At 44.0% G+C, this 23,758-nt stretch overlaps 1 protein-coding gene across 14 annotated transcripts in view; it reads left to right on the top strand.

Moving 5' to 3' along the window:
* The first annotated feature begins 350 nt into the window (after nucleotides 1–350).
* Nucleotides 351–23,758, top strand: part of AAK1 (AP2 associated kinase 1) — a 182,025-nt gene continuing 158,617 nt past the window's right edge. For 12 of the 14 annotated variants that reach the window (XM_030920852.1, XM_030920861.1, XM_030920859.1 and 9 more), the window contains exons 1-2: nucleotides 351–1,531; nucleotides 1,832–2,221. In XM_030920852.1, the coding sequence (XP_030776712.1) occupies nucleotides 2,059–2,221 (163 nt within the window). In that variant the 5' untranslated portion in view covers nucleotides 351–1,531; nucleotides 1,832–2,058. Of the gene's footprint in view, nucleotides 1,532–1,561; nucleotides 2,222–23,758 lie in introns of those variants that run through there. The other 2 variants (XM_030920851.1, XM_030920850.1) reach the window with 2 other exon arrangements.

Raw genomic sequence — 23,758 nt, 5'->3', positions numbered from 1 at the left:
CCTTCTCTACTCAAATACCGCTGAAAAAAATTCTGAGACAAGCACTAGGGAGTGGGGAGAGCGGGCGGAAATGAACAATAACCCATATTCAGGGGTTAGAAAAATCATATTAGTAAATCATGGTAGGTTTTTTTGTTTGTTTTTGGCAGGAACTTGCCACTCTTCAGCATCATCCATCAGGAAATCTAGGGTCGGAAAAGTGTACCAACTGGCTTTCCAAATTTTCTACATTTGACAGATGCAAATCACAGAGTCCATCCCCACCCTCAGCACTTGGACGGTATCAGGGAAACATAAGTATCAGTGGAAGAATCTTGAAGTGAGAAATAAATAATTGGTCAGGTTAGGGTTAGTGTTCTTGTGTGCAAGGGAGCTAGTGAAGGTCAGGCTTTGGGACGCACCCACAGCGTCAGCAAAGGAGGAAAAATTAAGGGGCAGCATGGGCTGAAAAGCCCCTGAGTTCGAGGTCAAGCCAACGGGCGGGGCCTCTGGTATCCTAGGATCTGCCCTGCACACAACCTTTGGCCGTTTCTCGGTTTGAATCTCGCCTGTACAATTCCAGACGAGACACTGTCTTACTGAGCGTTCTCCCGGCGCCTAGCTCAGAGCTGACAGCAGAGCCAGCTCTCAATAACCTCTAGACGCAAAAGCAGCTTTTGAGGTTAGGGGCGAAGGGCATCGGTTTTACTTATTTTAAGGCTGGCGCTCCGGTGCAGCCGGATCCAACTGCCAGCACAATGTTCCCGATCACTTCTCGCTTCCATTTCAGCCCAGGTGACGTCGGGAAACCCACAGGACCCAGTAGGGGCTAAGCGGTTAAGCTGCGTCCTTCAGGTGTCAGTCTCTATCCGTTCGGAAACCACAAAATCCAGAATCCCTTGTGCCAGGAGGCCAGGCCGCAAATAAGATGGCTCCAGAAAGGTGGAACATACAGCGGCGGGGAACCTAGTCGATGGCAGTTTCTTCACGGGATGTGTTTAAATTGCCGAGTCCCCACATATGCGCCACCCCACAAACCTCCTTCGAGGCCGTGGAGGCCACGGCTGCCGCCTCTCCCGCTCCTCCAGGAGCACGCTGGGATTTGTAGTCCACCCGCCGGACTGCGCCGAGCTACCTTTCCCAGCCTGCCCTGCGGCTCGAGTGATATCAACAGTCTTTTCCAGAACTCTGTCTGCACTGAGACCCCCTTCCCCCGGTCCTCTTCTCGCCGTCGACTCCTTCCCATCTGTGGCGACAGAGCGGCGGTTGCAGGAGAGGCCCCGGTCCCTCGCCGCGCCGCCCCGAGCGGCACTTCCGGCGGCGGTTCACTTCCTGGTTGGGTGGATGGAGCCGGGCGGGAGCGCGCGCGGGGGAGGGGCGGCGGGTCAGTCTCCGCCCGGCGCTCCCGGGATCAGCTGGCGGGCGGGCTGGAGCCGAGCGCGGCCCCGGCTCTCGCTGCAGCGCCGCCTCCTCTCTGCGTCGCAGGCTGGCCCGGCGGCCGTGACAATGTCGCGGGGCTGGTAGCTGGGCGCCGGCCGCCGAGCCGTCTCAAGTGGGTGCTGCCAGGATGCCGCCTCGAGGGGCGGTCGGGAGACCCGGGAGGAGCGGGAGGCAGTGCCCGGGAGGGTCGGCGCTGCCCCAGCAGCTCGGATCCCTCCTTTCTCCGAGCTCCCGGCTCAGGGATCCCGGGTTCTGGGGCCGGGGTCGCGTTTTCAGCCCCAGGGTTTTTCTCGCCAGGAAAATATATGAAGCGTTTCCCCAGGATGATGGCTTTTGCTCCCTCTAGGACTCAGCGGTTGAATTTTTAAGTGTGTTACTGATTCATCCTCTCTCTCTTCCTCTGTCATCACAGGTTTAAACTTACACGAATCGCTTTCTGGAGGAGGAGGGGACCCGCCGCGCGATTGACACGCATATTCCTATAGGCATCCTCCCTCAGCCCCCACCCCCACGGCCGGATTCGGGTGGCTCCTCTCCGAGCTGAAATCCGAGAAGAAATCCTTGGATCTCTTTTCTTTAAAAAAAAAAAAAAAATCTAGAAACCATCGGTATTTTGCTTTGCTGCTCCCTATTCGCAAGATGAAGAAGTTTTTCGACTCCCGGCGAGAGCAGGGCGGCTCTGGCCTGGGCTCCGGCTCTAGCGGAGGAGGGGGCAGCACCTCAGGCCTGGGCAGTGGCTACATCGGAAGAGTCTTTGGCATCGGGCGACAGCAGGTCACAGTGGACGAGGTGTTGGCGGAAGGTACGGTGTGGCTCAGTGCGCCGTAAATTAAAATCTTGTGCTGATGCGGCAGTACTGTGGTTTCTAGTTGTTGCATGTATGAATGGGCTTTGACCAGTTGACCCTCCCTTCCCCCTTCACTTGCCCTGTGAGTCATTGTCCTTGAGAGATTTAAAATTGAGATTTGAAAGTGACTGGGCTTATGGGGCTGTGGGGAGGTTGCCGAAATTGTTTACCTTAGTGGCCTTTTATTTTTATTTTTTTAATATTGAGAAGCCAAATTTTGAGGATCACGCAAGAAAATGTATGTGTGAAAGTGTAAAGCTTTATGCCAAAGGCAGGGTGATGGGCTTGTCATCGCCTAAAACTTAAAATCTTGATATGAAGGCTGAAGGGTGGGGATGGGGGGACTTTTAAGAAGAGAAGGGTTTCTCCGTCTCCTAACCAACTTTCCTACTTCCATGAGCAGGCATTGGAAGGGAGGGAGGATTTTCAGAGAATGTGAACGTGTTTTTCCAAGGGCCAAGGCTCTTGGTGGATTTCACTAGTAGGTTTGTTTCCTGACCCAACTGTAATCGGGTCCCCAGGATATAGCAAAGATAACAAAAATTATATAAAACAAATGTGGTTATTTTGAACTCAGTCTAGTAGGCCCCTCTTCCTCTCGCTTTAGGTTTTTTTTTTTTTTTAAACCAAAAGAAAAATTACTTGAGAGTGGCTCTGATTTTGTTTTTTCACTGTCAGAGAGGATGTTATTTAGATCTGCTGTGTAAATTCCTCTGTGTTTCATCTGTGTATCTATACTCACGTAGATATACATCTTTTTTCCCCCAGGCTTCTGGGAAATCTTTGCATGTCTCTTTTGGTAACCTTAACCTCGACCTTCATAATTATGCCAGACTCATACTTTTCACAGCCCATCGCCTGCCTAGTGTGCTTTTATTTTTAATAAAAGCAGCAATTTCCTTGGCATGAAGCAATTCAGACTAATTGGATGGGGCCAACCTGCTGTAGGTTGTGTTATAGACCGAGAGGGGTTGGAGGAAGGGAGAGGTCTCTATTACTGCAACATGGTGGTGGAAGGGAACAGTTTTATTACCGAGGGAAGAGAGAAAGCTAAGAGGCCTCTTTAAAAAGGGGCGTTTTGCAAGCTAAAGTTGAAGCAAGGGTCCTGACCTGGGCCTGGGAAATGCTTACCATGGTGGGTGTTGCAGGCTGGTGGGTGGGTTTGGAAGAGGAGGAAACTGTTTGGCTCTCAGCTTGTGTAAGCACTGGATTCAGCAGGGCCCAGTTTTCTGGGAATAGAGTTGAAGCCTGTACTTTAAAAACACGATTTTTTAAAAAGATGTCTGACAGTTAATGTCCGTGTGAAATTATTGCTCTTCCATCCTCAGTACTGCTCTAGCTGGGCTTTATCTGGGGCCTGAGTCACTGTCCCTTTGGATCTTTCCTGTGGACTTTGGTGCAGGTTGGGAGATGCTTCTGTGCCCGCTGCCAGATCCGCACCCTTGAGTCTGATCTGTCTCTTTCATCCCTGTGCCAAAGCCCTTAACTGCAGTGGGGTGGAGAAATGGTGAAAAGGAGAGTGTGTCAGAGAGAAATCAGGAAAAATGAAGGGCCACAGAGCACTTTCCTCCCCTCTGAATGGCCTCTGCTGACCTTATAGCCCACGAGCATTTTGTTCAGCTAGGATGTTGTCTCGTCAAGGATGATGCTGCCCTAAGCGGTGCATGTTCTCCAAGTGTGAGAAGAGTGATAGGGAAGAGAAAAGGCAAAATTGGTCTTTGTTACCTAGGCTGCCTTCCTCTTCTCTGGGATTCATCTTTGAGAACTGCGCATCACGTATTGTGATATTTTTACATGGAATTTAGGACTTGCAGCTCTGCATTTATTCATTCAACAGTTTATGGAGTTGCCTGTGAAGTGCCAGGTGCTGTGCTAGGTTCTGGGGTATGCTGTTAAACCAGACGCTGGCCTTTACCAACTGCTTTAAGAGATGGAAAATAGCCAGTTATAGTGGATTGATAAATGCCATCATAGAGATAAACTTAGGGTGCAGTGGCCCCCAGTTTTAGGGAGCCCAGGATCATTTTCTGAAGGAAGTGACTGAAGAGTGAGTAGGAGTTAGTGTGGTGGCACTGTGGGCAAAGACAGAGTAGCAAGAGAGAATGTCACGTAAAACTGGGTCTGGCTCTGCTGCCCTTTTTGTGTTCTTTGGCTTAAGTTGAGTTTGAATTTGTGGCTCTTAGAAGTATGTAGAAATGTAGGAGCCAGTATACAAAGTATTTATGCGGCACCTACCAAGTCCAAAGACCGAATGAAGTTCTCAGATGAATAAGGGAGGTCTAAAGTGTGATTGAATCTGCCTTTAAGGTTCTGCCAATGAATTTGGGAAGATGAGGCATACATTCACACATACAGTAGCATGGTTACCAGCACTCTCTGTAGAGTCAGACAGATCTAGGTTCAAATTCTGGATCTGTTCTTTACTAGCTGTGAAACTATAGGCAAGACATTCCAAACCACTCTTGAATCTCTGTTTCCCTGTGGCAGTGTTCTCAAAATGGGGCATCCTTATCACCTGCAAGCTTGTTGGAAATGGAGATTCTCAGGCCTCACTACATAGGCTGTGGGTGTGGGGCTTAATAAGTTCCTGGAGAGATTCTGATGCAAGGTCAACTTTGAGAACCACTGCCTAATGGGCTGGTCATGAAGATTAAATGAGGCAATATATATAATTCACATTTTCAGGTGTTCAATAAATGGTAGCCATTACCTACCAGCAACATTATACATCATCTGTATATATGTGGAGAGAGAGAGAGTGTGTGTGTATGTGTGTGTGTGTGTTAAAGGGGAGTGGGAGCAATGTGAAAGCTAGTTGAGCTGCAGCAATCTGAAGCAATTCCTTTCCCCCATTGTTAGGGGGAAAGAGCCATTGTTAGGGGACAGAGCCAGATGTTCTTTGCAGAGTCCTCGCCAGCTCCTTAAAGGCTTAACAGATGTTTTGGGTAGCCACGCTCCTTCCCTGCACTCTCTTCCCTGTGAGTCCCCAAGTGCTGACCTGTCTACAGTCCCAGCCAGAGTTGTTTAAGGACCACGGGAGTTATACCTTGTGTGCCCAGAGCAGTGGCCAGGCAGTTTAGGGAGGAGTGGTGTGAGAGGCTTCAAAACACAGGCCAGATTACCACCACGTTCCACTGATGATCTCTTTTTCTCTAGTGCGGGTATTGGTGTGTGCTTTTTCGTGAGGAATTGCAAGAACCCCAAGGAGCAGGTGCTGGGCAAGACAAAAAGATGCCGCACTGCCATATCTCCCCTGGTATATCAGCCTTCCTGGCCTGGTTTCACTAACTAGTCCAGCAGGGGCTGTTTGGGGGAAGTGAAGGCTTTAAGTTATGAGTTTAGAGGAATATGGCTATTTCTAGGCTGGGTGCCAGGAAGAATATTTTCTTTCTAGCTTTCTCAGCGAAGATGCCATGATGAGATGCTAAATCATGTCTAAGTTAATAGGCATATGATGTCAAGGGAAGATTTGGTTTAAGCTTCCAGAATGATCTCAATGGGAAAATTGGAGCAATGTTCAAGGAAGGATTGAGAAGCTGTGCTTTTATCATACTTCCTTAGCTATACGAGGACTTATATCTAAGCTTTAAACAATAAATGTTTATTTATTTATTACTGTATTCAAGACAACATTCTGGAGCTATAAGGTGGACTAGATGGCTCCTCAGAGCAGTTTTCTAATTTATATTCAAGGAATCCAGGTCCAAGGCTGATGAGAAGTACCAGATGTCCACATCAGTAAACTTTGATAATTTCTCCTACCTACATAGCAAACTAGTAAGGCTTAAAAATGTGTGTGAAACCACCAAAAATTCCATTAAAGGCACCTAATTCTAATGTGTTGGTGGTATCAATATGAAACACGTATGTGCCTCTTCGTGGCAGGCACTGTATTAGGTTCCAGAGATCCTAAGATGGATGGGACACAGGCCTGACTCTTAACAGAGCTCAACACCTGAGATAAGTGTCCAGCACTTAAGCGTGGCCTTTGACATACATACCTTAGATGGTAAAGGATGTTATGATAAAGAGCCTGGGGGTGAGAGTTCGCAGGTGACATGAAGTTTGAACAGGAATAGAAATTGCCCAGCAGATGTTCCAGATGGGGGTTACCCAGGCCCTCTCAGGCTGAGAGAATCGCATAGGCAAAGTGGTGAAACAGCATGATACATTTTGAAAATACTGACTAGTTTCGTGTTAACATTTTCGTCAGTACACATTTCCTCCCCAGAATCAAGGAAAGAAGGACAGAAGACACAGAGTGCTAGAATGAAATTCTTTAAGTTGCTCCCCGGAGGTGCTTGCTGCTTACTTTCTTCAGTGGCCCTGGGCCTTTTGAATGACTGATGAATAGATACCAAGAATGCACGGCGCCCTTCCGGTGCCTCAGCCCTGTGCCAATTGTGGGGAAAGGGAGCAGGGAGTGTCTGGGGAAAGAGTGGTCCCAGAAGGTTTGATAAGAGGCTAGAAGCTTAAGCAGAAGCAGGCAGGGAAGGGAATTGACCAGTGTTACCGAAAGGTATGAACAGGGGAGATAATGAGGATGTTTGACCAGAGCAGAAGGTACATTGGAGAGAAAAAGAAGGACGAATTTTGTGGAGAACCTTGAGTGCCAGGCAGAGAGATTTAGTTATAAGCACCTGAGACCTTCTCTTGACGCAAACACCAATTTGATCCCTCCCACTTCAGATGTCTCTGCCTGCTGGGAAGTCTGGTTTTTTAGAGGCAACTGCAGATTTTCAGGGGGTGGTTTGTGAATGGTGTCTTCTTCCTGGCTTTGGGCATGATGACGGTTGTAGCTTTGCTAAATATAACCAAATCTAGAATTCAGAAATGAAGTCCAGAATAAGCAATTGCCATGGTCAAACTCTTTCTTTCAGTCTTTCCAACAAAGTCAAGCTCATTTAATAAGAAATAATAATGAAGAGAGAGCAGCAGTTTCACATGGCTTTTGAGTGGGAGGGTATGAGGGGTGACATACACTTGCACCTTGATAGCTAAAACGCCATGTAGAGTACACAAGATACTAACAAAACACACAAAAAATACTACTGCATCAGAGCTGTCATTTTAACTTGCAGTATTTGAATGTTGCTGCTTCGGAAAGGATACTAGTGCCACCTTCATCTTGCACCCTTTGAAGGATGCATGCCTGGAGCCTACTTAGGAGGTGACTGTGACATTCGCATCTGAAAGAGAAAAAAATGATAATAATAGAAACGTACTGTCTAATTAAAGTAGCATCTAGCACTGTGAGCTAGCAGAGACTCACCTCCGGTCTATTTTATGGAACCATATTTTGGTGTGGTGGAAAGAATACTGCATTATGAATTGGGAGATCAAGGTTTGTCAGTTAATTCACTGCCTTATTCAGTAAATGTTACTGAACATTCACTATGTGCCAGGTATCATGTGGAGATAAATGAGACATGGCTGTGCCTTGAGGACCTCACAATCATAGGACTTCAGATATGTGAGCAAATAGCTGCAGGTGCTGTGCTGGAGTCATGTAAAAGGGCTGGGGAACAGACCCAAGGCAACAATTTTGTGGGTTGGGGAGTAGTCAGGGAAAGCTAAAGAAAGGTGACATTTGAGGTGTGTCTTCAAAAATGAGAACTTATTGCTAGATGGACAAGGTAGAAGAACATTCTAGGCAGAGAGAATAACGTGGACAGAGACACAAAAGCAGCTTACTGGGGAGCTGTATGTTTTGAGATAGTGATAATCTATTAGTGGCCTAGGGCTGTGCTGTTCAGTACAGTAGCCTACTAGCCACATATGGCTATCTGAATTATCTAAAATAGGCCGGGTGCAGTGGCTCACGTCTGTAATCCCAACACTTTGGGAGGCCAAGGTGGGTGGATCACCTGAGGTCAGGAGTTTGAGACCAGCCTGGCCAACATGGTGAAATCTTGTCTCCACTAAAAACACAAAAATTAGCCTGTTGTGGTGGTGTGTGCCTGTAATTCGAGCTACTCAGGAGCCTGAGGCCGGAGAATCGCTTGAATCCGGGAGGCAGAGGTTGCAGTGAGCCGAGATGCCGCCACTGTACTCCAGCCTGGGTGACAGAGTCAGTGTCCGTGTCAAAAAAAAAAAAAAAAAGAAAATAATAAATTATCTAAAATAGCAGTTCATCAGATACACTAATGACATTTCGATTGCTTAATAGTCACATGTGGGCCGGGCGCAGTGGCTCAAGCCTGTAATCCCAGCACTTTGGGAGGCCGAGACGGGCGTATCACGAGGTCAGGAGATCGAGACCATCCTGGCTAACACGGTGAAACCCCGTCTCTACTAAAAAAAACACAAAAAACTAGCTGGGTGTGGTGGTGGGCGCCTGTAGTCCCAGCTACTCGGGAGGCTGAGGCAGGAGAATGGCGTAAACCCGGGAGGTGGAGCTTGCAGTGAACTGAGATCCGGCCACTGCACTCCAGCCTGGGCGACAGAGCGAGACTCCGTCTCAAAAAAAAAAAAAAAAAAAAAAGTCACATGTGGCTAGTGCTTACAGTTTTGGACAGCACAGGTAAGAATATTTCATCATCACAAGTTCTGTTGGGCAGTGTTGATCTAGAGCAGTAGTCTCTAAACTTTTTGGATAGAATAGTGCTGTAGTTAAAAAACATGCCATATCTTCATGTATGTGTGCTTGTTTATTTGTAAGTTATATTCATGTCCTGCTATCATTAGCTGATACCTGAAGTCACATTATATACTTAGGATGAAGTTCATCATAGATGATAGTGGATGCAAATCTATGTTTTAAATAATCTCAACAAGATTTTGGTTAACTTATTCAATTGTGATTGTGTCTACATTGCAGTGTGACTATGCATGAAGAGTATACCAGGAACAGATATGACAGCTCTGCCATTTCTCTCATTCATTTTTGATTACATTATCTTTAATCCAAGTTTTTTTTAGTAGAAATCTTTTTAAGCCTCTAGTTTGTTTTGTGAAGATTAATTAATTTAAAACAATGTAATCAGTGAATCCATTTAACCAAGCACACATGAACTATAGTATATCTCAGTGTGCTGTAAAGATGTCACCCCATCAGCCCTCAATAGTGGACATGTGAGTGAACATGAACTGAATGGGAGGGCTAGTGTTGGGCCATATGTTATACATTAACAAGGACAAAATTTTATTTTTTCTAAAGTTTTAAATGTAAGATACACATAACCTAAAATTTGCTATCTTAATCATTTTTAAGCGTACATTTAGGTGATGTTAAATATATTCATGATGTGCAACCTTCACCACCATCCATTCCCATAACTCTTTTCATCTTGTGAAACTGAAATTGTACCTATTAAATGACAACTCTCATTCCCACCTCTCTCTAGCCTCCGGCAACCAGCACTCTACTTACTGTCTCTATGATTTTTACTACTCTGAGTAGCTCATATAAGTGGAATATTACTGTATTTGACCTTTTGTCACTGGCGTATTTCACTTAGCATAGTATCCTCAAGGTTCATTTGTTTTGTACCATGTGTCAGAATTTCCTTCCTGTTTAAGGTTCAGGAATATGCCATTGTATATATATATATATATGCCACATTCATCATTCATCAGTGGACACTGGGTTGCTTCCCTCTTTTAGCTATTGTGGATAATGCTGGTACAGTTATGAACATAGGTGTACAATTATCTCCTCAAGACCCTGCATTCAATTCTTTTGGGTATATACTCAGAAATGCAATTGCTAGATCATACGGTAGTCCTGTTTTTAATTTTTTGAGGAATTGACATATTGTTTTCCACAGCAGCTGTACCCATTTTTCTTTCCCATCAGCAGTGCACAAGAGTTCCAGTTATTCCTCATTCTCACTGACACTTGTGTTCTGTTTTGTGACAGTAGCTCTCCTAATGGATGTGAAGTGGTATTTTCTTATACTTTTGATTTGTATTTCCCTAGTAATTCGTGATGTCAAGCATCTTGTTATGTGTTTATTAGCCATTTGTACATCTTCTTTGGAAAATGTCTATTTAAGTCCTTTGCCAATTTTTGAATTGGGTTGTTTGTTATTTTAGGAGTTCTCTGTATATTCTGGACATTAATTCCTTATCAGATACATGATTTGCAGATATTTTCTCACATTCTGTGGGTTGCCTTTTTACTTGGAAAATCTTACTTTTTAAAATGAAAATAAATAAAAATAGAAGATCCTTTATTTTCTTTGTCTACCCCAGTGCATTATCATCTTGTGCACTACTGTTTTGAGACCATTGTGGTCTAGAGCAGTGGTTCTCTACTGTTTTTTGTTCCTCAAAAAAAGACCAAAAATATTGCAATACTTACTTTACTAAGAGAAGACTAGAACACAGGTAAAGATGGTGAACTAGATGCAGCAAGGTTCCATGAAGGTGAGGTTACAGAGAAAAGACTCAGTTAAGAATAGTCTGTCTTCACGCAATCTTTCATAACCATTGCAGTCCTCTCTGATCTCCTTCCCTCAAACCCAGAGTTTAGAGACTGCACCACAGACCCCAGCACTGCAAGAAATATGGAATTGCCTTGTGGGGTCCACTTATTTCTTGTGTGTTGGTCATATCATGCCAACTAGCAGGGCAGGAGCCAAGTCTTCCATTACTTCTCTATTTGCTATAGCATCTCAGACAGAGAACGTTTGAGATGCGTGGTAAAACCCTGCTGCCTCTTTCACTGGCAGGACAAGCTGCTCTTATGCGAAGTAGCCTTATATCTACATCCTCTCATTTCGTGGTTGCATCATCCCTGCAGAGGTAGAAGGCATGGTTATTACTCCAGCTGTACAGATGAGGAAACAGTGGCTGACACTGCTTGGATGACTTCTTCAAAGTTATATTGGCAAGAAGTAGTATGGAATGAACTTGAACCCAAGGCTCCTAGCTACAAGTGTAGGATTCTTCCTTAAAATTCTTCCTTGTACAAAGGATCTTTTCTCATAATATTTTATATATATATATATATATGTGTGTGTGTGTGTGTGTATATATATATATATATATATATTTTTTTTTTTTTTTTTTTTCCAGACAGAGTCTTGCTGTCGCCCAGGCTAGAGTGCAGTGGCACAATCTTGGCTCACTGAAACCTCTGCCTCCCAGGTTTAAGCAATTCTCCTGCCTCAGCCTCTCAAGTAGCTGGGACTAGAGGCATGTGCCATCACACCCAGCTAATTTTTGTATTTTTAGTAGAGGTGGGGTTTCACCATGTAAGCCAGGCTGGTCTTGAACTCCTGACCTCGAGTGATCCACCTGCCTCAGCCTCCCAAAAGTAGTGGGATTATAGGCGGGAGCCACCGTGCCCGGCCCTCTCATAAAATTGTTGACCTTTAATAACCAACCTTTTCCAGCTGAATCTCCTTATGAGCTTTTCAAGTCAGATAATGCTTCCGTCGCATTTGGAGGTTGCTCACTGGCTTAGTTCCTCTGGGCTGCTATAACAAAATATCAGAAACAAGGTAGCCTATAAACAATAGAAATATATTTCCCACAGTTCTGGAGGCTGTGAAGTCCAAGATCAGAGTACCGGGATGGTCAGATTCTAGTCAGGGCCCTCTTCTGGGTTGCAGACTACTGACTTCTTCTTTTTTTTTTTTTTTTTTTTTTGAGAAAGAGTCTCACTCTGTCACCACGCTGGAGTCCAGTGGCGCGATCTTGGCTCACTCAACCTTTGCCTCCCGGGTTCAAGAGATTCTCCTGCCTCAGCCTCCTGAGTAGCTGGTACTACAGGCGCGCACCACCATGCCCAGCTAATTTTTTGTGTTTTTAGTGGAGACGAGGTTTCACCATGTTGACCAGGATGGTCTTGATCTCCTGACCTGATGATCCACCCGCCTTGGCCTCCCAAAGTGCTGGGATTACAGGCGTGAGCCACGGCGCCCGGCATTGCTGACTTCTTGATGCGTCCTCACATAGTGGAAGGGACAGGGCTGCTTTCTGGGACCTGTTTTTGCCCTTTTTCTTTCTCTTCTTTCTTGGGGCCTCTTGTATAAAGGCATTGATCTCATTCATGAGGGTTCCCCTCTCAAGACTTAATCACCTCCCAAAGGCTCCACCTTCTAATACCTTCAATCCTAGTACCGTGGTGATTAGGATTCATACATTCAAACCAGAAGCACTCAGATAGGGGAATATGGGGGAAATTGTTTTTAAGCTCAAAGTCCATATTCAGTAAATGATAGAGTACTATTACAGCTCCTCTCAACCAGGGCCTACAAAGACTTGCCATTCTGCCTTACTTGGTTTAGTGGTTTATTTCTTCTTCTTCTTCTTCTTCTTTTTTTTTTTTTTTTTTTTTGAGATGGAGTTTTGCTCTCATGGCCCAGGCTGGAGTGCATTGGTGTGATCTTGGCTCACTGCAACCTCTGCCTCCCAGGTTCAAGTGACTCTCCTGTCTCTCAGCCTCCTGAGTAGCTGGGATTACAGGCGCCAGCCACCATACCCAGCTAATTTTAGTATTTTTATTTTTATTTTTTATTTTTTTTTTTTTTTATTTATTTTTTTTTTTGAGACGGAGTCTCGCTCTGTCGCCCGGGCTGGAGTGCAGTGGCCGGATCTCAGCTCACTGCAAGCTCCGCCTCCCGGGTTCACGCCATTCTCCTGCCTCAGCCTCCCGAGTAGCTGGGACTACAGGCGCCCGCCACCTCGCCCGGCTAGTTTTTTGTATTTTTTTTAGTAGAGACGGGGTTTCACCGAGTTAGCCAGGATGGTCTCGATCTCCGGACCTCATGATCCGCCCGTCTCGGCCTCCCAAAGTGCTGGGATTACAGGCTTGAGCCACCGCGCCCGGCCTAGTATTTTTAGTAGAGACAGGGTTTCACCATGTTGGCCAGGGAACTCCTGACCTCAGGCAATCCACCTGCCTTGGCCTCCCAAAGTGTTGGGATTACAGACATGAGCCACCATGCCTGGCTAGAGGTTTATTTCTATAAGTAGCTAGTTTGTGCAGAAAATTATGCAGAGTTTTAACCATAATAGGTTGAGAAAGATTGCTATTTCATTGAAATTCTTTTTTTTTTCTGAGACGGAGTCCCACTCTGTCGCCCAGGCTGGAGTGCAAGTGGCGCAATCTCGGCTCACTGCAAGCTCCGCCTCCTGGGTTCACGTCATTCTCCTGCTTCAGTCTGCCAAGTAGCTGGGACTACAGGTGCCTGCCACCACGCCCGGCTAATTTTTTGTGCTTTTAGTAGGGATAGGGTTTCACCGTTTTGGCCAGGGTGGTCTCAATCTCCTGACCTCGTGATCCGCCCGCCTCGGCCTCCCAAAGTGCTGGGATTACAGGTGTGAGCCATTGCGCCTGGTGCTAGTTCATTGATTCTAAGAAAACAAATTTGAAAATTAGGTGATTTGCCTAAAGTCACACCGCCAGTTAGGCCCTTCTGAGCAACTCCTAACTCCTGTCTCTTCCCACATTGGTCAACAGTCATTTGTGCTACCTTGGCACTACTAACATTTGGGTCTGGGTAACTCTTTGTTGTGGAGGGCTGTCTTGTGTACTATGGGATCTTTAGCAGTATCCTTGGCCTCTACCTACTAGGTGCCAGAATTATATAATACATACACAGCCTACTGTGGCAATGAAAAAAATGTCTTGACATTGCTAAATGTCACCTGGGGGGCAAAATTGCCTGTTTTAGGGAACATGTGTAGTTCAGCATGTTTGTATATGTTCTGGTCTTCTGTTGGTAAAGGTGAAGCAAGTATTGCAATGTTTTTGGTCTTTTTTGAGGAACAAAATGGCCTACATAAATAATTCAGATGTTCTGTGTTTATACCCAAAGCAAAAAAGCCTTTTCATTTGCTGTGAATTTAATCACTCAGGAATAATAAACTATTAGCTTGTAAGGTGATACTGGCTGTAGCATTTTATACCTGCTTTCTCTCTCCTTTATTGTTTTTATTATTATTGATCTATTATCTTTATTATTTAGCCTATTATGTATACTTTATTTATTTATTTTTGAGACAGGGTCTCACTTTTCACCCAGGCTGGAGTACAGTGGGGTGATGTCAGCTCCCTGCAACCTCCGCCTCCTGGGCTCAAGCGATCCTCCCACCTCAGCCTCCTGAATAGCTGGGACCACAGGTGCGCACACCACTCTGGCTAATCTTTGTATTTTTTCTAGAGGTGGAGTTTTGCCATGTTGCCCAGGCTGGTCTTGAACCCCCGGGCTCAAGCAATCCACCTGCCTCAGCCTCCCAAAGTACTGGAATTACAGGTGTTAGCCACTGCACCCTTAAAACAATCCCACTTCTGTTGAGTCACAAGTAATTGTTAGGAAAGAGGATTCCTTTTGAATGAGACTTCCACCTTGGCAGAGGACAAGTTCCTGAAATTCGAAGTTTCATTTGAGGTCTGCTGTGGGTGAATCAGCTTGAGCTGGTCAGTTTTCTCCTTGGGCTCTGTGTTAACCTTGGCAGACAAGGAATGGCAGTGCCAATTGAAGCTTTGTTATTTTTGTCTGAAAAGCGGAGAGATTACTGGACCAAGGAGCTCATGGTATCTGTCTATTATTATTCCAGAAGGCTAAGCATATGCTAGATTATCATTTGTCGTTATAATGATCTTAAATAATGATGCCTATCATCTAGGACTTGAATCCTGTAGAAAGCAACATAATGCCACATAATTTGTTTGCTGCATGTTTTCAAGGACACTGACAGCTACTGTACTGGGACCTTTAGGGTAAGAGAAAGATTATTGTCCTTTTGGTACTGAGCATGAATTTGAGAACAAAATGATGACTTTATTACCTATGGTGACAGGAAGAAGGAATGGAACTAAGGCATCGTAGGTTGGGTCCTTCCTGGAGGACTGGGGCCTGAGCAGCATTTACTGAGATGGCAAGTCTCCTGCTAGTAACTTGGTTTATTTTCTCTGGTCAGTGAATCTGATTGATTCAGGAAGTGCTAGTTATTTTACAGGTGTGTTAGACTTGTTTAATCTCCCCTGGGGTAACCCAACCCTGTTCCACAGACCTTGGTCCTCTGCTGTTTTTAGAAGCCTTGGAATCTTGGTGTTGGAGTAGAAGGGGACAGCATTGGAAGAAATAATTTCACTGGGCTTTTTGGCTGTAGAGAAAAATCTTAGCTTGACCAGGTGTAACTCAGTAATGATTTTGGAAAACCTGATATCCAATACTATCTTTCCTCCCCTTCCCCCCTGGAATAAAGGGAGTGCTATGATGTTCTCCTTAGGAGAAGATTTTCAAGGTTAGTACTGTGTGTGATGGTTTAAAAGCATGAGAATTGAAGGTAAATAGCCCTTGGCTGGAATCCTGGACATGTCCCTGTGATGTTAGGAAAAGTTAACTAAAATCTAGTCTTCTCATCTATAAAATGTAGATTTGTAAAATGCAAAAGCATGGGTTGTTGTAAGAATTAAATGATGTATGCAAAGCACGTCACACAGTGCCTGGTGTATGTTAGTTAGCCGTCTGTAAATGGTGACTCTTAGTATTGAGGTGCATGAATTTTGTTTTTATCAGGCCATATTTGTATCACTCTGTATATAACCTGGTGGAGCTAGAGTTTTAGAAATACACACAGGCGTCTCTCTCTCTCTCTCCCTACCCTGCTCTCCCCCTACCCCCCACCTCTCTCTCTCACCTCTCCCCCGCTCTCCCCCCACAAACCCCCAGATGAGGAATAGGGAAAAGAGAAAGAGAAATATTGTAGTTTGATTTTCTTTCTTTATTTTTGAACTCTCACCTCTTGAAAGCTACCTGTGTTTTAGGGAGTTTTTCTTAACCTATCAAGTTGTTATTAGTATGATGGGCCTCTCTACCCACCAGGAATGCCTGGCGCCTGCTGCCTATCCAATTTAAATGCTTGTGTGCTAATGCCGCAGGTCTGCTGCTTCTGCCAGGCCCGCACCCTCCTCATCATCCTTGTAGCAAGGATTTAGTTCTTTCCAGTTCTTTACTCATAGTGTTCCCTGCAGCTGGGATATCTCCTCCTTCCCCACTCACCTACCTTATTCCTACCTAAGATTTATTTTCCCTAGCCTAGGGTATTCACCACAGCTGCCTCTGGATGCCTGTCTTTTTTTGCTGACTGTGTTAACTTTTTTGGGCCCATAACCTCAAAGTTTTATTTTACTATTTATCTCATTTGTATCTACTTTCTAGTGTTAGATAATTAGTTATTGCCTTAGGTTTATTTTGTATCCAATTGAGTACTCTTAAATTTGAACATGGCAACAGTGGGTACTGGAGAATGAATTCACTGGATGAATATTACAGTAAATCAGTAGTAATTAAAACTCACTGGGCAGGCAGGAGAGACCAGACAGATTTGAGATATACAAACCTCCCTTATTTTTCCCCATTCCAGTAGTATAATAGATCTATGTTTGAGGACTTCACCTAGCTTATTACAATAAGAACTGTTGAATCTTATAGAGTTTCAGTAAAGTTGAGAAATAACAAAATCCAAAGCAAAGTGGAACATCTTTCAGAAAGCTATGTGAAGCTCTATTGGTTGGATTAAATTATCGGCATCTGGTACCATTGATCTCAAAAGTAGAGATATAAGGTGTATCTTAACCATATAAAGGAACCATATAAAGGAAACCATTTAAATGCTGTACTATAAAGATGGAGAAGATTAGATCATGTGTCAAAAACTCAGATATTACTGAAATTCATCTCTAAGGAAAGCATACATTCATTTTCTAGTTTATGATTGGCATTGGCCTGCAGTAAATTAGGACAGTGATTTTCAGCTTGTATTTGGAGTAGTGAGCATGGAGACAGGTCACAAATAGGAAGATAATATATAATTTGAAAATGTATAGATTGACTCCAGGTCCAGCCAGAAAAGGAGAGAACCCCAAAGAGGATGGGGATTGGCTGTATACCCTCCAAAGAGGCATATTGTAGACTTAAGAGGTCAGAGTATGGAGAAGACATGAGATTTTCATATTTATGAAAGAGGATATGAGGCCGGGCACGGTGGCTCAAGCCTGTAATCCCAGCACTTTGGGAGGCCGAGACGGGCGGATCACGAGGTCAGGAGATCGAGACCATCCTGGCTAACACGGTGAAACCCCGTCTCTACTAAAAAATACAAAAAACTAGCCAGACGAGGTGGCGGGCGCTTGTAGTCCCAGCTACTTGGGAGGCTGAGGCAGGAGAATGGCGTAAACCCGGGAGGCGGAGCTTGCAGTGAGCTGAGATCCGGCCATTGCACTCTAGCCTGGGCGACAGAGCGAGACTCAGTCTCAAAAAAAAAAAAAAAGAAAGAGGATATGGTTTTTAAAAGACTGATAAGTATGGCACTAAGCAGCCGAGTTATAAAATGAGTCTAGAGGGGTGGTGCCTGTAGTTGAGCACTGTATGTACCGCTGGGAACAAACATATTTCTTCCTGTTCATGCTAGTTTCAGAGAGGAGGAGTGAAAAGAGGGATCAACAGCAAATTCTGCGTGGTGGTTTGCTGTGAGCTCCACAACATTTTTGAAAGGTCAGCTCTAGGTGGCTCTCTCACCAATGATGAGAATTTCCTTGAAAAAAAGTTAATTTTAGATAATAGAGACTTCCTCAGAAGATGAAGTATTTCTTTGTCTTTTAAAATCATAGTGTTAGAATCAGTATAACATCAAATGGGTTAGTTAAGTGGCTGTCTACTCACCCAGCAATTATGGGGTGATTTTTAAGGTGGTATGAAAGAGTGTTGTTCAAGTCTACCGTCACATCCTGCTTCTAGGGTTAGCTCACAGAACACAAATGAACAACTGGATGAGGTAAGGGAAGTAGGTTATCTGGTCTCCTTCTCAATGATCTTGGACACATCACTTCCCCTCCCTCAGCTTGTCTAATATGAATAAGGAGATCACTGGGTGATCTTGAAGGTCTCTTCTAGTGCAAACATGGTTTTTAAGTTCTATGGTTTTTGTTGTCACTGTTTGGGAGGGAGAATGAGATAGGGTTGATGAGACTGAAGTGTTAGACCTATGTAGCTGGGATAAGAAAACATTAAAAAAAAAAAGAAAGAAAGAAATAGAGTCTTGCTATGTTGCCCAGGCTGGTGTCAAACTTCTGGGTTTAAGCAGTCCTCCCACCTTGGCCTCCCAAAGTGCTGGGATTACAGGCGTGAGCCGCCACGCCCAGCCAAGACAACAGTTTTGAGGTGGATTGTTAACCTTGGCCTATGTATGGTCCTCACGGGGAGGTATTACTGGAGGTGGAAGATTACATTCCTTTCTTTCTGCTTTCCTTCTTTTAATAACTTTCCCTTAAACTTAGAAAAATCAGTGTTAATAATTAGATGTTGCAGATGAGAGAAAGCTAATTGGATCTTGGGCTATTGGCCTAAGTGACTGGGTAGATAATGGTGTCAATAAAAAGAAGAAAGAGTAGTGTTTGAGGAAAAGAGGTGGACTTCAGTTAGGGACTTTTTAATGAGGCACCAGTAGAAATCCAAGTACAGATGTAGTTCAGGATGCTGTTGGATAGGAGTGGCCTGCATTGTAGAGAAAAGTTTGAGTGGGAGTTGTCATAAAACCACATGATAGGAATGAAAACTGAAATGGAGTGAGATCTCATAAGGAGACTGTGTGGAGGAAGAGGAGTTCCACCTGGAATAAAATCCAAACTCCTCACTCTGACCTGCAAACCCCTGCAATAACTTGTGTCTCTCTTCCCCTCAACCACTTGCTTTTTAGTCACAGTGATTCTTCTTCATCTTTTTTGAGCATAGAACATAGTTCCTTCTTTAGTGTCTAAGGATTGGCTGGTGTCTTTTCCTGGAATGTTCTTCCTTCTTATCTTCCCTTGGTTGGCTTCTTGTTATTCAGAGCTCACTTAAATCCCACTTCATAGAGGTCATTCTTTACTGCCCTGATGTAAGGAACCAATCCTGTTTTATTTCACCGTGTAGCGTGTATCAGCAGATTTTCTTGCTTATTATTTATCACTCCCACTCCCCCCTCTAGAATTTCAGCTCTTTGAGAATCTTTTTTTTCCTTTTTGAGACAGAGTCTCACTCTCACCCAGGCTGGAGTGCAATGGTGCAATCTCGGCTCACTGCAACCTCCATCTCCTGGGTTCAAGTGATTCTCCTGCCTCAGCCTTCCTAGTAGCCGGGACTACAGGCGCCCACCACCATGCACAGCTAATTTTTGTATTTTTTAGTAGAGATGGGGTTTCACCATGTTGGCCAGGCTGGTCTCGAACTTCTGACCTCAGGTGATCCACCTGCCTCGGCTTCCCAAAGTGCTGGTATTACAAGTGTGAGCCACCGTTCCTGGCCTCCATGAGAATCTTGTCTGATTTGTTCATGGCTGGATCCCCAGTGTCTAGAATAGTGCCTGGCACATCTGCAGAGCTCAGTGGAAACCAGTTGAATGAAAGAGTAGGCCCATGAAGGAGGCAGAAAGAATGATTGATGGTAGAATCAGGAGGATGTGAAGTGACAAAAATAAATCCTAAGTAAAATTAAAAGAAGAAGGGGCTGGGTGCCCTGGTGTCCTATGCCTATAATCCCAGCACTTTGAGAGGCCAAGGCGGGGCACGGTTCGCTTGAGGCCAGGAGTTCAAGACTAGTCTGGGCAACATGGCAAAACTCTGTCTCTACCAAAAAAAAAAAAAAAAAGCCAGGCATGGTGGAATGCACCTATAGTCCCACGTACTTAGGAGGCTGAGGTGGGAAGATCGCTTGAGCCCGGGAGGTCAAAGCTAGAGTGAGCCGTGATTGTGCCACCTCACTCCAGGCTGGGAGACAGAGTGAGACCCTGTCTCCAAAAAAAAAAAAAAAAACTTTTAATTAATTAATGTAATTTTAAAATGGAGGGAATGGATACTTTGGAGTGTTAACTCATTACAGACATCAAGATAAGGGTTCACTGGATTTGGAAATGTGGAGGTAATTTGTGAGCTTCATTGGCAGTTTCTGTGGAGCAGTGACTGAAGTCCAGGTGGCAGTGAAATTGATGACTGACTGGGAAGGGAGGTGGATGCTGAATCAGGGCAGAATTTATTACTGTTTGTTAATAATTGTATTATTTTTAATAATAATATAATTTTTATAATAATGGACAAGTCTTGAGTATATTAGGCAGAGAAGAAGCAACCGAAGACAGGAAGAGGTTGAAAATACAGTACTGGGGGATCATTGATGGAGTAACCCAAAGAAGGGATGGGAGGTCATGGGCGAGGTCATGAACTCAACTAACAGAGATGACCTTGGATAGGAGAAAGGGTACGTCATTCACTGACCTGGAAGGAAGGAGAGAAGGAGTAGATACAGAGGTAGAGAAATTGGTGAGGTTTGGTAAGTTGAGGGAGTTCTTGCTTCTGTTTTCTATTGAATGCTGTGAATGGAGTTGAATCGGATTTAAGAAGAGTGGGGAAAGGATATGGAGGAGTTCCTTAGGTTTGTGGAGAGAAGAAATGACAAAGAATAGGTAGAAGAGTGGCCTGGTCTTATGAAGAGTCCATTTGAGACAACTCATTGTTGGAAAAGAGATTTTCCTGACCCATGAAGGTGTATCAATTTTTAAAGTTTTACTATTTGGAAATATGTTATACATATATTTCCTGTCTTCCGGTTTTGAAATATGTTATACATATATTCCCTGTCTTCTGGAATGTATACCACAGAGGCAGCGTGACATAAGTGGAAAGTACTCCTGAACTGAACCTGTTTAGTGACCTCACCACATACTGTACTCTGACACATTGCTTCCCAGTTCTGTCCACCCAGTTCCCTGTGTGTCAAGTGAGGACTAGATAGTGAAGTTACTTTCCAACTCTAACATCTTCTGGTTCTTTAATTTTTACGAATGCATTTTATTAGAGTGTTACTGTTTTGTTATAGATCTGTTAGGGTGTTTGCTTGATACGGATGAGACAGACAGCTTGGTCTTCAATGAAATGGCCCTGGATTGCTATCTTTTTGAATTTCATGTTTGTGCTTTATGGTGGTTTCTGCTTCCTTATGAGACTGTTAGCTGTCCTTCTTGCTGCTATCCATGTGCCTTCCTGAATTAGCACTACTCCTCTAATTTGCTGCTTTTAATCTGCTGTGGACTGGACACCGGATGACTAAGCTTGTTAGAACTATGTGTGACGATAAAGAGGCTCTTAGTGAGAGTTCAAGGGTCTTGTCTGTGATCAAGATACATGTGTTCTATATCTCTTGTTGGCACAGAAACCATTTTTTTATGTCTCACATTCTAGAAAGGTTGAGTTTGGAAGAGATAACGGCTTACCGTTTGACACTTACTGTTAATGAAATGTGTTTATAACCATTTTTCTGAAGAGTCTCAACTTATTTCTGTTTTCTTTTTTCTTGCAATCCCTTCCCTTACTCTTCCAACCCTCCCTCTTCAGTCTCTGCCCCACACATTCAGTGTAAGGTATTGTTCTAAGCACTGTTATAATATTGTTTCGGTTATTCCATTTCTATTTATGGAAGCCACAGAGAGGGTTCCAGGATTGTAATTTACTGTTCAGTGCTGGATGTGCTTATGTCTCAATAGGGCCCTGCTAGAGACTCTTAGATGAGGTTAAAGTTGGGAACTAGAAAACTTGAAGCAATGAAATGAATGCTGGTTCCAAATACTGTATAATCTTTGGTTGATATGGAAGAAAGCAATCAAGAAGTCTTAAAATTATTTTGGACATGCAAATTAATCTATTATAATAGTGGAAAGATTAGAAGATAAAGCCGGACGAAAAGAGAAGGTGTTACCCATAGTCCCATAGATTGTCATTGTTAATATTTTGACATTATATTATTATTCAAGACTTTACAAAAAGAATATACTCCACATCATCCCCTATAATCTGCTTTCTCACTTAGCAATAGATTGCAACTCTCTTTCTGTGTTAAAGGTCTGCATCATCAATTTTAGTCCATTGTTTGGAGGTGTTGCAATTTACTTAGCCAATTTCCTATTTTTAGACATTTATGTTACTTTATAGATATTACAAAACAGCTGTAACGAATATTTTTTAAGCCTTTGAGTACTTGTTCTATTATTTCTTTAGAATAAATTTCTGGATGCGAAATGGCTGGATCAAAAGATATGCTTATTTTACCTTTTGATGCAAATTACAAACTGGCCTCCAGAAAAATTAAACTTGTATATACTTCCATCTTGTTTATGTGGTTAAATGTGTTCCCTCCCTCTCTCCCTTTCTCCTCTTGCTCCCTCCCTTCTTTCCTTCTCTTTTCTTTCTTTTTCTCCCTGCCTTCTTCCTTCCTTCCCTCCCTGTTTTTTATATTTATTTTATGGTGAATTTTTGTTTACGTTCCTTTACTTATATTCCTGTTAGGGCACTTGTCTCTTAATGATTTAATAGGAGTTCTTTACATATTTAAGACATTAATCCTTTGTTATATACATTGCAGGTTTTGTTTTTTTTTTCTGTTTTGTCATTTACCTTGTTAATGGTGGGCTTTTTGTCGATATTTTAAATTTCTGTGCTATCAAGTATGTCAGTCTTTTCCTTTATGATTTTTGTTGGCAGCCATCCTTGGAAAGGCCTGAGGAGAAAGGCATGCTCTCGATCACAGACAGCCTGAGTCTGAAGTTTATCTTTGAGTAGTATAGGAGCCATTCAGAGTTGTGGGGTTTAAAAAATATATTTTTTTCTTGTAGAGACAGGGTTTTGCTATGTTGCCCATGCTGGTCTCAAACTCCTGACCTCAAGCAGTCCTCCCACCTGGGTCTCCCAAAGTGCTTGCAGTCATGAGCCACAGCACCCAGCCCTCCATTCAGGGTTTGTCAGAGGGGCTGGCATGATCAGAAAAGCAGTTGAGTTAGATTTCTGAAAGGTGCCAGAGGGAGCCGAGTCTGGAGGCAGGGCACTTACGAGGCTGTTGACGTGATCCAGGTTCAAGACCGTGAGGGTCTGAGTGGCAGAGTGGTGATAGCAACAGAAAGAAGTGCAGACTTGGAATATTTTGGTGATCATAACATCAGGCCTTGGTACCTGGTTGGATTCAGAGTGGAGGGGAGGTGTGGAATCAAGAGTGATTCCAGGCTTTCGGTTTGAGTGCCTAACTAAGGGTGAGATGGAAGTGGCACCTACTGAGCTGCGTTACACAGCAGAGGGGGAAGGTTGAAAGAGGGAAAATACAGGTTTAATGAGGGGAGGCAACATGTTCATAGTTGGCCATGATCAGTTTGTAGTGTGCTTGGATTGTGTTTTAGTCATCTATTGCTGTGTAACAAACCACCAGAAAACCTTGTGGCCTAAACCAACAACAGCTTATAATTGCATATGATTCTGTGGGTTAACTGAGGGCTCAGCTGGACTTCTACTAGGGCTTCTGTTCATCTCATTTGAGGTCTGTCAAAATTGCTTGTACTTTTTTTTTTTTTTTTTTTTTGGTGGAGTTTTGCTCTGTTGCCTAGGCTGGGGTGGTGCAGTCGCATAATCTCAGCTCACTGCAACCTTCATCGCTTTTTTTGGTTCAAGTGATTCTCCTGCCTCTGCCTCCCAAGTAGCTGGGACTACAGGTGCGCGCCACCGTGCTTGGCTAATTTTTT

The sequence above is a fragment of the Rhinopithecus roxellana genome, chromosome 17 (genome assembly GCF_007565055.1).
Source record: "Rhinopithecus roxellana isolate Shanxi Qingling chromosome 17, ASM756505v1, whole genome shotgun sequence".
In the NCBI taxonomy this organism is placed as follows: Eukaryota; Metazoa; Chordata; class Mammalia; order Primates; family Cercopithecidae; genus Rhinopithecus; species Rhinopithecus roxellana.
This window is presented reverse-complemented; position numbering and strand designations above follow the sequence as displayed.